Below are 14,388 nucleotides of genomic sequence, written 5' to 3'. Positions count from 1 at the left end.
GAAAAAAAAAAAGGAAAAAAACAAACATCCAATTAGGTACTAATTAATGTGATTTTTGTTGCTGAACTTGAGCAAGTCTCCAAGATCAGGAGAGCATTCCATAATTTTCATCTTACTGGGGACAAGAGAATTTTAGAGTTTTAAGTCCAGTTAATTTGGATGATAAGGTGGGCAACTCCTGACCTTCAAGCTTCTGTAAGAAATTGAATGGTATTGGGTGCACTGAACTTAAAAAAATAAAAATAAAAAAAGTCATGGGAATAACACATACAAATCAAGTGGAAAAACAACAGTGCATGTCACAAGCAAGCATCTAGACAAAATCTGCTTTCTGACACATCTGTAAAACAAATTTCCACAATTTGCTGTACTGTGGAAAATTTCCAAATTGTTGTATACCTACTTACCTAATGTGTTTTTATAATATAATGTTATAATAATTCTACAACAAGCATATTTAATATAACTAAAACTACATAGAGGATACACTTACAAAAAACTGTCACAAGTCAGTCTCGTAAACTTGTCTTTTAAAGTAGTTCATACAGTAGGAAAGGCTGCTACGGTTAAAAACATTGTGATAAACAATATCAGTATTAAGTAGTTTTCTAAGGTGTATATTCTAAAAAAAAAAATTTTTTTTAAAAAAGGCATACCAATAACATTCCCATTCCATTTCATCCAAAATGGAATAGAAATTTCATTCTCTACCATCCCAGAGAAAGTGAAACAAATTCATAAACCAAGAACATGAAATGCTTAAACTCTAGAGGTGGCAACTCTGGTGTAGACACCTTTGACCAACTTTTCAACCATTTAGAACATGCTGCTGGCCTTTTTAATAATTCTAAGGTCTAGGATAAATAAAGAATAAATTTCACAGAGATAGCTTTCTCAAGACGATTTGCAATGGGTTTGATCACACATATTGAACGTTGATGTGTATAGCCAAACGGTCCAAAACATGAGCAGAGAGTTTTTATTTATTATTTATTTTTTTTTTTTTTTTAAGGACACGAGGCCTAAAATGAGGGGCCGTAAGGCTGGAATGGTTTGCCAGAACTGCGAAACCATCTATAGATTCCATAGTAAGCATCACGTGTAACTGTGACAGAAATGTGCATACCTTACTAATATATTGTTTTTTTATAAAATTATAAAATGAGTTCTCTCATTAAACAAACGTATTAAACATTAGAGGTGGCAAATCTATCCATCGGTTCAGCTTTTTAATATTTTTGTAGTACCCAGTTAAATATTTTGCGATATTATACGATTGTTGATTCCTAGTCTGGGTCACCCGGAAGGGATAAAAGTTTAACACTTACCGCATGAAACCAGACTTTCTGCCATGTTTTCCATTTTCAATAATTAAAAACAAATACGAGAGAAAACTGAAAATGGGGCTCACTTTAAATCAAGATTGCCCCGGATATGGGGCATCTTGATTAAGTTCACTGCAACATCCCGCGGGTGCTCCTATCCTTTTAATTATAATGTAAGTAAAATTTAATGTTAACTTTTTTTCTGGCGGCAATTTATCTTTTCCACTTCTCATATTTCGTAATGAAAATCTTTTAGGAGTTGAGAACAACGCTACATTTCCTTTTTCATTAAGGTAATCTTAAAAATATACTCTCCGTATTATTTCCTACTTCTGCAAACTGCTATTAGAAGACGAAGTAATAACAGTAGCCCAACATTCACCAATTGGTGATAATTAACTTAGCAGCGTACCATGACTCTTTCAAGATGACAAAGAATTAACAAAAATAGCAGTTGTGGTATTCAAATTGGTCTTTTTACACATGTTAAAGTGCTGAATATTTGTCTCCATTAAAAAAAAAAAAAAAAAAAAAAAAAATGAATAAAATAAATCACATCCATACCTTGATTATACTGCATATCAAAGCTCGTGTAATCAAATTCTGAGAAGAGCATTAACTCAATATTATATTATCAAAATTTTGAGCACCTGTGTGTTATACATCAGATGCACGCGGGATTCACAGTAATAAACTATTTCTCAATAAGGAAAACAAACTGTCCAATGCGCAAACTGTGGAATAAACAGTTCATTTATAAACCGTTCATTCAGTTAAAACAATGCGTGAACTGTTAACGTTTCAAGGTTTTCATTGCGTTAAAAAAAGCCGCAATGAATAAAAATGCAAAAAGGGATAAATATTGGCTTCAAAATTTACAAATAATAATATGGCAAACTGAATTAATATTTCATTGCTGGCGATTATTTATAGAAGCAAACCAACCCTGATTGTCATATAACAATTCCTTATTAATATTTCATTGCTGCCGATTATTTATAGAAGTAAACCATCAACCCTGATTATGTCATTATAACAATTCCTTATTTTAATTTTTCCTTTATGCAACGCTTTACAAGTTGCATAAAGTTCCTTTATGCAACTTGTTTTTGGTCGCAGAACTTCTTTGTAAATACAAATAATCCGCGGAACGCTAATATCTTTAAAAATAAATAAATTTAAAGTACTGATTAAGCCACGAAATGTAGACATTGTAGGGATATCGGGAACACTGTGTCACTAGGCATAAGGGATGCATAATATGAATATGGCGAGTACGATGTGTACAGAACGGTCAGACAAGGCAGGAGTGTGAGTGGGATTATCCTCGTAAAAGCATGAAATGACAGTAGTTCCTGTAACTTTGTAAGAAAATTGTAGACCTGCAATTTTGATGTACAATTTTCGAAGTTCAGAGCTATATGTTGTTTTTACAGCCAGCAAAATGGTCGCAGCAGAACAAATTTTGCCTGTACAACGAGTTGCCCTGATACTGCACTAAATTCAAAAAAAGTGCCTTGCCAAGTTTTAAGATTTTTTTTTTTTAGAAAGTCCTAAAACCGGAGGTTACCTTTTAATTGAAAGATAGTTTAACCTCTTGTCGATGCCATTTATTTTAGAGTAGTGTGGTTTTTAGAGTAGAGTCATAGAGTAGTGTGGTTTTTAGAGTAGAGTATGGGCTTGGCACACCCAGGGTCCTGAGCTGGATATGAAGACAATTTTTCTTCTGTTTATGAACGGTAATATATGCATAGAGTCAAAATGAGTGACCAAGTCCAATATCCTGTCAGTTTGGTGTGGCATAAGCATTGGGAAAACAAAAACGCAGAAGTGTGTTACAAGCCTAAGGTGATCAAGTAAGCACAAAACTATACTGGGAAACAGTGAGCCAGTAAATCAGAATGAAGGATTTTAACTTTCCAGATATTGATTAGAATTTGTGGGCTGGTAACTCACATACTAGCATGACTTTTGTAGATTTAATGGATGACTTTTGTACAACAAGAACAGGAAGCAATACTCTTGATCTGGTTATCTGCAGCAATTCTTCATGCATTAAGAATCTGATGGTAAAAGACCCACTGGGTAGCAGTGATCACAATGTACTGATAACAGATTTACTTCACAACATAGCTACTGTCAATGATAAAGCTAAGGGCTTTTGCTCTCATGATGATGAGTATGGGCTTGGCACACCCAGGGTCCTGAGCTGGATATCATCATTCTTATCTTTCTTGGCAATTCCCTTCTACCTCTCTCTCTCTCTCTCTCTCTCTCTCTCTCTCTCAGAGTAACTTGGAAATTTATTTTAGCTGGTGCAGTATAAGCCTCAGGCTTCCTTGCACTACACGGCTAGTAATAATAATAATAAGAATTAGACTCAAATGGATGTTAGATGAACTGATGAGACTTGACAGAAAAGAAAAATGCACGAAATGCATATAAATCATCAGGTGATACAGAAGCCTATGGTAGATATAAACTGTAAGTCACAAAGGTGTTTAGGCAGATTACACAAAGTCTCTGGCAAAGAAAGCAAAAAAGCAGCAAAGACTTCTTTACTTACATTAACAGTAGAAGGAAAGGGTAATCATTAATCCACTTGATGGTCCACAAGAAATTTATCAAAATTTAACAGGGAGTTAAATGATTTGGTGATAAATGAGGAGAAAGTGGAAGAAAAATTATTGAAGCAAAATGCAAAAAAATACACCTGGTTGGAATTGGATCTATCCAGTAACAGCAAAGGAAATATGCATACATTTAGCCATAATTATAAGTGCATCCTCAGATTCAGGGAAGTTTCCTGCGTACTGGAAATATGCACATGTATCCAAGTTCTGCTGCAGCTATCCTTTTTCTAATTTAAGTGTGTGTGTAAACATGCTATTAAAATTTAGTTTACCCAACCCATCCAAAACCTCAATGAATTCCCAGATGCTCAGTTCTCAGACACTGAAATTTACAAAATGTGCATCTTTCTTGGTAACAGCATCCTTTTGTGGGCCAGACTAATTTTGTTGTTTTTTTGTGCTTTACAGCCTTCCTAAAATAAGGCTTTCAAACCTGTATGCAGTACTCAAGATGTGGTCTAGCCATTGCAGTGTACAATGGGATAACTACCTCTTCGTTCCTGTTGGCAAAATTGTTGTATATTGTTGATAGAAACACCACAAGTCTGACAAGAGTCGGGAGTAATCTTCATGTCACACAGTACAATTATTTTGTCTTTTTCTGTTATTCTGGGGTTATTGCTACTCAAATGAAGCACCTTGCATTTATTGATGTTAAATTGCAATTGCCATTTTTCAGCTCATCTGCTTAATTTATCTCCCATTAGGAAAGCATACCCTAATTACTCTAACTACCCTGCCTACCTTTGAATTATCAATAAATTTACATAAAATTGTTATCCCTACATCAATGTCATTAATAAATATTAAAAACAGTAAGGGAACCCAACACCAAACCCTGATAAATCCCACTCATAACATCAATCCAAGAAGAGCAGTGGCCATTAATAACCACTCTACCTTGCTGCTCAACACTGCAATTTATCTCTTTGTAAAAGTACTATAAGTAGGGTAAATGATATGAGCATGAAACCTTTCTGGGAGACTATTTTTTGACAATATTTTGGCAGACAACATTGATTTAATTTTTTTTTTTTTTTTTTGCTGTTTAAAAGTTGAAACTGACACATTTAATGTACCATGCTTGCTTTTTTTTTTTTTCTTAAATGCTATTAAAAGAATATTTTTAAAATATTACTAAAGACATTTTGTCTATTTAGTAAGATTTTAAAAATATTCTTTTAAATAGCATTTAAAATTTTTTTTTTAAATCTTACTAAATAGACAATGTCTATTTAGTAAGATTTTAAAAATATTCTTTTAATAGCATTTAAAAAAAAAAAAAAAGCAAGCATGGTACATTAAATGTGCCAGTTTTCAACTTTAAACAGCAAAAAAAAAAAATAATAATAATAATAATACTTTCATTAATGAAATTTACTGATGCCAGGTTGAACACACTTTCCACAAAAGTTAATCCTAAATGAGAGTATTTATAGGCATTTTATTGAATTAACCATGGAACCAGAAGAAAAAAAACATTAAAAGCTATAAGCATTTGTTTTATTTTATTTAATTTTCTTGTCAAGATAATTGCTCACTCAGCCCTTTGATTCCCCTTTATGAATAGGAGAAAAGTTTGCACATCTCCAGTATGTAAGAATGTCTCTCAAATCCAAGTATGCTATCATAATTATCACCAAGGGTTTAATTACCTCCTATGCTGCTTATTTCAGTAAAGTTCATAGATTCTATCAGTCCCAAATGCCCTATTTACTTTTAGCTTAACACTTTCTCTTCCACTTTTCTCCCAGTTGTTAAAAAACATTTAGAATTAGGTATATTTCTGGTATCCCAATCCCTAAAAACATCTTCACACATGAATCTAGATGCAAAATATTTATTCACTTTTCCAGTAACCTGTACAAGGTCAACAGTTATGCCATTCATACTCAGTACACCAATATGGTTCATCCCTTTCCTTATAGGGTAGGTAAAGAAATATTTACTACGTTTCTTCGTTCTGAATCTGAAATCTGCCTTAGTATATGCCCACTGTAACTTGATGCAAACTAGTTTATACTTTCTGTAAAACACGTATGTGTTCCCTCATGAATACTGTCTACCATGGAGACTTTGTAAGAGACAGATCATTAATTAACCTGACTGCTCTCTTTTACACATAGTGTAAAAGTCTGAGAGAGAAGCACCACCCCATTCATTTCTTACACAAACTCTGTCTGTGTAAAAACTAAAATACAATGGCCTAAATAATAAAAATTAAGTTAAACAAAAAATATATAAATATATTACAGTAGTTTAGAATGACAATAATCGTCATTTAACTGTTTCGTATAAAAGAAAAATTAACAATTATAAATGACTACTGTTTATACTGAGTGTAGAAAAGCCTACAAAAAAGTTGAATTGAGAAATTTACTCTTTCTGCCCAACCTAGCTAAGTTGGGCAGAAACAACAATACTGAAAAGTTACTGTCATAAATCATTATAGGAAGGGCAGTAAAATAAGATGTGATATCTACTCAATCTTTTGTAAACCACAAAAACATAAATCAGTAGTTGAAATATTGAAATTGAAAAGTCGACAGTTCAAAGAACTGTTAAAAAGAAGTGTGCACGTAAGCTGAGGGTAAAAACTACTTAATTGTTGGGTACATAAGAGTGTGTGTGTGTGTGTGTGTATATATATATATATATATATATATATATATATATATATAAAAAAAGTTAATCATGTTGGATATTATCATAGTATTACTTGTGCTTAATGCTAATCTTGTTAGATTTTAACATATTTCTTTTATGAAATCATTTGTGCAACGTTAATGCCATTGTATATATGCCAATTGGACATTATACATATATGCCAATTGGACATTATACGTGCCTGTAATTATAATTATCTATATGTTAAACTTATTGTGGAATGTTTCCGATTAATGGTGTTTGACTATAGGCTTTAGTGTGCTTACGGATCAGGTGATCAGGTTAGTCCATAAAGGCTATCTTAATTCTGTACGGCCTATAAACATTATATTTATGTAGCTTCAATTGTAATGTAATTGTAATTTTAATTATGTAGCTTCAATTGTAATGAAAATTCCTTACCTAATGGAAAGGAATTTTCAATTGCCTGATGAATTTTCATTACCTGCAGCTAACATCTTATCAAAATTAATGATTATGCATATATATATGTACTAAATTCTAAATTACAATGCAATTTAATATCATACATTCCATCATGTGGTCATCAATTTGAGCAGATTGATGGCCCATCGGATGGAATGCCTCATACATACCCGTTTCTGTTGTCCCTATACCAGTTTTGCTATTCCTTAATTTATGTATAGTTATATTAATTATATTATAATGTTTAAATTTATTTTTGTATTAAAATTTTTAGTTCTTGTGAGCGTTCTATGCAGCAAACTGGGATAGGTGACACAAAGCCCTACAGGTATGTATCCGAAAATGGAAAGGTTCTTACTTACCATTACTAGTCCAGTAGAGGCTGTAGTTTAGAAAAGGGGGAACTACCCACCTTCTAATTGTTTTATATGTAGCAAAGTTTTGTCGCACAGTCGCACTTACTGTAATCAATGGCGTGATGGTGTATTAGCTTCGGGGCCCCATTATCCTATGCTAATACTGGGGGGGGGGGGTTGTAAGTGGTTGGATGCAACTTTGGTGATTGGGAGGTTGTTATGCAGTTAGTTCTATATGAAATCTGTTAATATTGGAATTTATACAGGTTAGATAAGGGGTGTATTTACATTTGCTTTGTATGAGGCATTCCATCAGATGGGCCATTGATCCGCTCAAAGACCCCGACGAAGTAAGGGATTGATGACCACGTGATGGAATGTATAATATTAAATTGCATTGTAATTTAGAATTTAGTATACATATACGCATAATCATTAATTTTGATAAGATGTTAGCTGCAGGTAATGAATATTCATCAGGCAATTGTAATGAAAATTCCTTACCATTAGGTAATAAGCTACATAAATACAATATGTTTATAGGCCCTACAGAATTAAGATAGCCTTTATGGACTAACCTGATCCGCAAGTACACTAATACCTATAGTCAAACACCATTAATCGGAAACATTCCACAATAAGTTGAACATACAGATAATTATATATATACAGGGTGTCTCAAAAATATTGGTACAAACATTTAGGGGAAGTAGGTAACATCTAAAGGAATGTGAAGCGCATAGCAATCCATAATCGGAAATGTCAAGGAAAAGTAGTAGCAGAGGCACAAGAAGCAGAAATGACACAAGACAGTAATTACTGGCAAACATTTATTTGGCATAATATTAACAATGGAGTACGAGATGGATGCATTTCATGATGTTACAACATATGCTCGAAGGTTCCATCATGAGGCGCGATGCAAGTGTGACACCGATGCAGCGTGGATTAGTGGACACAGTCAAACACACCTGGAGTTTTTCTGACAGTAGCAGCAGCGCAGACGAGTCTAGCCACGAGATCCATTTCCGTCTCCACAGGCGATTCATACACGATAGATTTGAGGGCCCCCCCCCACAGAAAAAAAATCAAGGCTCGATAAATCAGGTAAGCGTGGGGGACCAAGCAATGGGTCCACCACGGCCAATCCATTGACGCCTGTTCAAATGGTCACAAACATACCTTCCATAATGGACAGGCGCCCCGTCATGTTGAAACAAAATGTTGCGTCTCACATTTGCTGGAACATCGTCAAGTAACCCTGGTAGAACTTGTTCAAGAAAGATCCAATATTTAGCAGAGTTCATGCGGGATGGTAACAGGTATGGGCCGACTAAGCAGTTACCGACCAAACCTGCCCACACATTTATTGCGAAGCGATGTTGTGCCACATGGGAGAGCACACCGTGTGGGTTGTCGTGAGCCCACACATGAGCATTGTGCTGATTGAATAAGTCTTCCCGAGTGAAATAAGCCTCATGCGTGAACAAAACATAGGCTGGAAAATTCAAGTCCTGAACACTGTCTTGGAGAAACCAAAAGCCACAAAAGCAGAATGACCTTGGGGGAGCAGTAACTGAACCCTTTGCAGATGACAGAGGTGTAAGGAATCGTCATGCCAGACACGCTGTACACTGCAATGAGACACTCCTAAGGCAGTGGCACGTGTGCAGGTAGTAGGATTATTCTGGACGGCATTAAACATACTTTCTTCCATGGCAGGAGTTCGCATCAAACGTGGTCTGCCTGCACTACTCCTTACCTCTAAATGACCCCTAATCGCATAAATTTTGATGCACACGTGCAAACAAACGGTGGTCCGGTACATGTATGTCTGGGAAGAGTTCTCCATAAATTCATTGAGTGGCTCGTCCATTGCTCTCTGCTAATCCATACACTAGGTGCATGTCTCCCAGCTCACAGTTCGTATATTGATGCATGCTCTTTGTGCAGGCGACTACTGCACCGTCTACAGACTTACGGTGACATTTCCGGTTATGGGTTCCTATGCGATTCACATTCCTTTAGATGTTACCTACCTCCCCTAATTTGTACCAATATTTTTGAGACACCCTGTGTGTGTGTGTGTATATATATATATATATATATATATATATATATATATAGGGCGATTCACTACCAGTGTGACAAACTTGCAGGAGGTGTAGGGGGCACAAAGACAAATCGGAATCACATAGCATTGCAGGGTCCAAAATGCCTTCGTCATGCGATAGAGGACGTTGAACAGGAGGTCGCGTGAACAGCGATCCCGCTGGAAGTCAGCATTTGCGAACTGGTTCCCGATGCAGTAGGATGGACGAGTATTCAAACGTTCAACTGGCCAACGTCCACCTCGCGTATGGAGCTGCAGACTGTAACGGGCGCGCCACTCTGCGCTTGTATCAGGAACGTTTCCCGCACAGGCATGCTCCTCATCATATGATTTTTGCACGTGTGCACAGAAGGTTACGTGAGACTGGTTGTTTCACGAGAGGTACCATGAATCGAGAGCGAACGACGAGGACACCAGAAATGAGGAGAATGTCCTACGTCTTGCAGAAGGCAATCAGAGTACGAGTACTCGAGCGATAGGCCAACGATTGGGTATTTCCCAATCCACTGTATGGAGGATATTGTCAACAAACCAAATCAGTTCATACCAACTGCAACGTGTCCAATCATTGGAGCCTGCGGATTATCCACTCCGGAGGACTTTTGCTACTTGGTTTCTTCGACAGAAACGGTTCGCAAATGCTGACTTCCAGCGGGATTGCTGTTCACGCGACCTCCCGTTCAACGTCCTCTACCGCACGACGAAGGCATTTCGGACCCTGCAATGCTATGTGATTCCGATTTGTCTTTGTGCCCCCTACACCTCCTGCAAGTTTGTCGCACTGGTAGTGAATCACCCTGTGTGTGTGTGTGTGTGTGTGTGTGTGTACGCCCATGTATTGGTTATGTCCACTGTCCATCCACTTGACGGAAAATGGGCAGATTTTCATTAAATTTTATATTTGGGCCTAATAACAAATATTTACTAAGCCATTTAAATTTCTCTAAAATCAGACAAAAAAATAGAAATTTGAACAATGTGTTTCTTTTTCCATACAATTTACATGAAAAAAAAAAAAAAAAAGAAATTGATTAATTAAATGCAGTATTGTTAGCTTCGGGCACTCCATGCATACTTCACATGTAACATGTATTTCTATATATAATAATACTACATATAGTAATATAGTAGAGACACATGATTCAAGAAAGCAAACTTATAACAGCAAGTCCCCGACTTATGTAAGCCTGAGCTACATAACTTCAGACTTACGCAAATTTTTTTTTTTTAGGATTGTAAAATTTAATACAGTAAAAAATAATAATACGCAATCAATAACAACGAACAAAGAACTCACAAATTGCACAAGTGAGTACGGAGTAACAAGTTTATGAAGCTTAAAAAATAGGAATGAAGAGAAGATGCTGAAAAATTGTTTTTTATATGACTGAAGATTTCAGTGAAGGGGACACACATTTCACCATAATAATGGGAAAACCCAAAGAATTCCAGCTATCTGTATTATTGCAAATGCAAAAAAGACAGAGTTTATAACTGATTACACTAAGAGAAAAGCCCAATAAACTGGAAATTGTTTTATGGTAGGGATCTCCAGAAATGTGCTTTAGTAAAACGCATGCATGTGAGCTCACATGATAATAGTGTTTCTACCTTAACCCTGTGAAGTTCTTTACAGAAAGTTTCATTTTGACTGTTATCGTGGTGACAACTAAGAGAATAAGTGACAACGGTACCTGTAAATCAACCAAGAAAAGGAAAGCGATCATTTTGGATCAGAAAATTAAAATAACAAGAATGTATGAAAATGGCCAAACATTAACAGGTATTGCGAGGAATTTAGATTTGTCAGTGTCAATAGTGAACAAAATAATAATGGACAAAGACAAAATACGAAAAGCGTTGAAGGGATCAGCATCAATGAAGTCAATTATAATAACCAAGGCTACGATATACATATCAGTTTTTATAGCACAATAACATGAGTTTTTAGTTCTTTCCTTTTATGTTTTCTTTTCTTATGTGCCACTCTGGCTACTTCACTGCTGTACCCAAATTTTAAAATTGAACTAATTGAAAAATAACTATTTTTCTTCATTCTTTGAGGATATGTGGTTTTTGTAATTTTGGCATATCAGGGATATAGTAGCAATATTTTATTATTGCTACAGTTAGTTATTCCTGAATCACGTAAAACACCACTTACGTACAAAGTCCTGGAATGTATCTCTTGCGCATGTCCAGGACTGTACAGCATCAGCCAAATAAAAAAAAATAATAAAAGAAATTCCCATTTCACTCATCCATTCACTCAAAATGCTTGTCTCATTCAGCCTCAAACTTATTTAAGTTATCGACCTTCACTACAACACATGGAAGTTTGTACCAACTATTAACGCCCCACTGGTTAAAGGAAAATTTCTGCTCACCTCTTCTACAATTTTCTTTCCTCAGTTTGAATTTATGTCCTCTCATGTGAGTAATCTAAGCAAGAGAAAGAATCCCATCACCATTGATCTTGCTCAAACCATTCAAAGCCTTATACATCCCAATCAGATCACCTCACAGGTGCCTAGTCTCTAGATGCTGCAATCTGCAGAACTTAAGCCTTTTTTCATAAGAGCAACCCTTTGTTCCACTCACCAATCTTATTGCCCTTCTCTATACTTGTTCCAGCAGCTCTACATCCTTCCTGAAATTAGGCCTCCAGACCTGTATGCAGTACTCAAGGTCTGGCCTGATTATTGCCTCATACAAGGGAATAATCACCTCCTTATCCCTGCTAGCAAAATTCCAGTATATCATTGACAAGACACCATGAGCTACACTTGCATCTGTCTACACTGTTCAGAAAACTTCATATCTGACTGCACAATTACCCCCAGGTCTTTTTCATTCTCCACTACCCTGAGAGTAGTAGTGGCACATTACTCTGGGGTTATCACACAGTTGGCACATTACTCTGGGGTTACCGCTACCCATATACAGTACTTTACATTTGTCAATGTTAAACTTCAATTTCCACCTCTCAGCCCATCTGCTCAACTTTTCTAGATCCTGTTGCAGTAGTGTACTCTCATTACTATCATTAACAACTCTGCCAACCTTCATATCATCTGAAAATTTGGATGTTAACCCTGATATACCTTCATCAATATCATTGTTAAATACAGAAAACAACGAGCCCAACACCGAACCCCAGGGGACTCCACTAATAACATTAGTCCATGAAGAGCACTATCCACTGATTACCACTCTATCTTCTCCCACTTAACCATCCCTTTATCCATAGCAGCAATTTGCCGCTTAATGACATACTGCTCCAATTGGTACAGTAGTCTTCCATGTGCAACAGTATCAAAAGCTTTCCTAAAATTCAAGTATATGATATCAAAATTATTTTTTACATCCAGTTACTTTGTGACCACATCATAATATCCAATCAAATTTGCCAGACAAGACTTCCTCTTAACAAACCCATAATGAGTCTGGATTTTAACTGCAGTCTTGATAGATGATCCTGCAGTGACTCCATTATTTTCCCCAGAACAGAAGTTAAACTAACATATCCAGTGTCAATGTCACCATTTGTGATTTGGGGACACATTTCCAATCCAGTGGGTCCTCCCCTGAGTCCAAGGAAGCTTTCATAATTATGGCTAAGGATTTGCTTGATTCCTTTGCTGCGTACTTTAATATAACTGGATAGATCCCATCCACTACAAGTGTCTTTATGTTCAACTTCAACAATTTCTCCTCTCAGATATTACAAAATCATTTAGCTCCTTACTAGAGTTTGATAAGCTTCTGGCACTGGCCAGATTTTTTGGTGCCCTTCACTAAGAATATATATGTTTTTTCCTTCATTGTTCTTGGACTCTTTAAAAAATGGTGCTCCGGGAAAGGGCCTTGCAAGCCCGTATACCTCAATCAGACACTGCTTCTGGCCTCCCCTTCGATACAGACTTCCTCAAATGTGAATGTAGATGCCAAATACTCATTCAATTTGTCAGCTCCTCAGCAGGATCATCAACAATCGAACCATCGATATCAAGTGAACTAATCTGATTCATCCTCTTCCTTCTAGAGTTTACAAAAGTAAAAAAGTCTTTGCTAATTTTATTTTCATCCTTTGCCAAAGGTTTCTCATAACCTGCTTTTGCTTGCCTATCCTCTTTTGTGACCCGATTACAGACTAGCTTATATCTACCATAGTCTTCTGCGTCACCTGATAATTTATAATATCCTATGCATTTTTCCTATCTGCCATGAGCAGTAGCACAGGAATGCCTTGGGGCAGGTGCCAAGGGCACTGGTATCAGAAGGGCACCACTGACAAAAGGGTACCATTGACTTGGTACTTCTGTGCTAAGCTATTTTGATAACCAAGGCTAGCTGACGAAATGGCTCCCCTAGATGATGTCACATCGGGATGAGAGCAAAGGGTGCGGTGGCACATTATACCTTCCCGGGGCCCAAGGCATATTGGGATTTGGGGATCCATCAACATTAAATACTGAGTGACAGAAGAACATGGAGAGCTGAACTTAGTTCAGCTTCTCCTGCTACTGTGATGGTGCTTCCGTAGCCAGGTGGGTAGGAGCAGCAGTGCATAGCACACGCTTCTTGATTAGACCGGGGTTCGAGCCCGTGACCACCAAATATGGAGGATGTGGAAAGGTCAGGGAATGACCACCGCATATTCCCGGAGCAATATGGCCTTAGTTGCTAATGCTCCTAAAAACCAAATAACAACAACAACCCTGCTACTGTACTGCCTTAAGCATAAGGGTGCCAGCAGCACCAGTTACATACTAGGCAGTCTTTATATTTTCAATTAACTCAACTATTTAAGGAAGAACAAAATATAAAATTATCAAAATCAGTAAAACCATTTTTGAAGAAAACAA

At 36.5% G+C, this 14,388-nt stretch overlaps 1 protein-coding gene across 5 annotated transcripts in view; it reads right to left on the bottom strand.

Annotated features, from left to right (window-relative positions):
- Positions 1-14,388, bottom strand: part of Pfrx (6-phosphofructo-2-kinase/fructose-2,6-biphosphatase) — a 345,736-nt gene that overhangs the window by 316,590 nt on the left and 14,758 nt on the right. The window contains exon 1 of one of the 5 annotated variants that reach the window (XM_090387941.1): positions 1,890-1,994. The exons of the other annotated variants lie outside the window; for them this stretch is intronic. Coding sequence (XP_090244067.1) covers positions 1,890-1,941 — 52 coding nt within the window. The 5' untranslated portion in view covers positions 1,942-1,994. Of the gene's footprint in view, positions 1-1,889; positions 1,995-14,388 lie in introns of those variants that run through there. 5 annotated transcript variants of the gene reach the window in all.

This window comes from Mastigoproctus giganteus, chromosome 13, assembly GCF_048544385.1.
Source record: "Mastigoproctus giganteus isolate SK-2022 chromosome 13, ASM4854438v1, whole genome shotgun sequence".
Taxonomy (NCBI): domain Eukaryota; kingdom Metazoa; phylum Arthropoda; class Arachnida; order Uropygi; family Thelyphonidae; genus Mastigoproctus; species Mastigoproctus giganteus.
The sequence above is the reverse complement of the archived record's forward strand: the minus strand, read 5'-3'. Positions and strand labels throughout refer to the sequence as shown.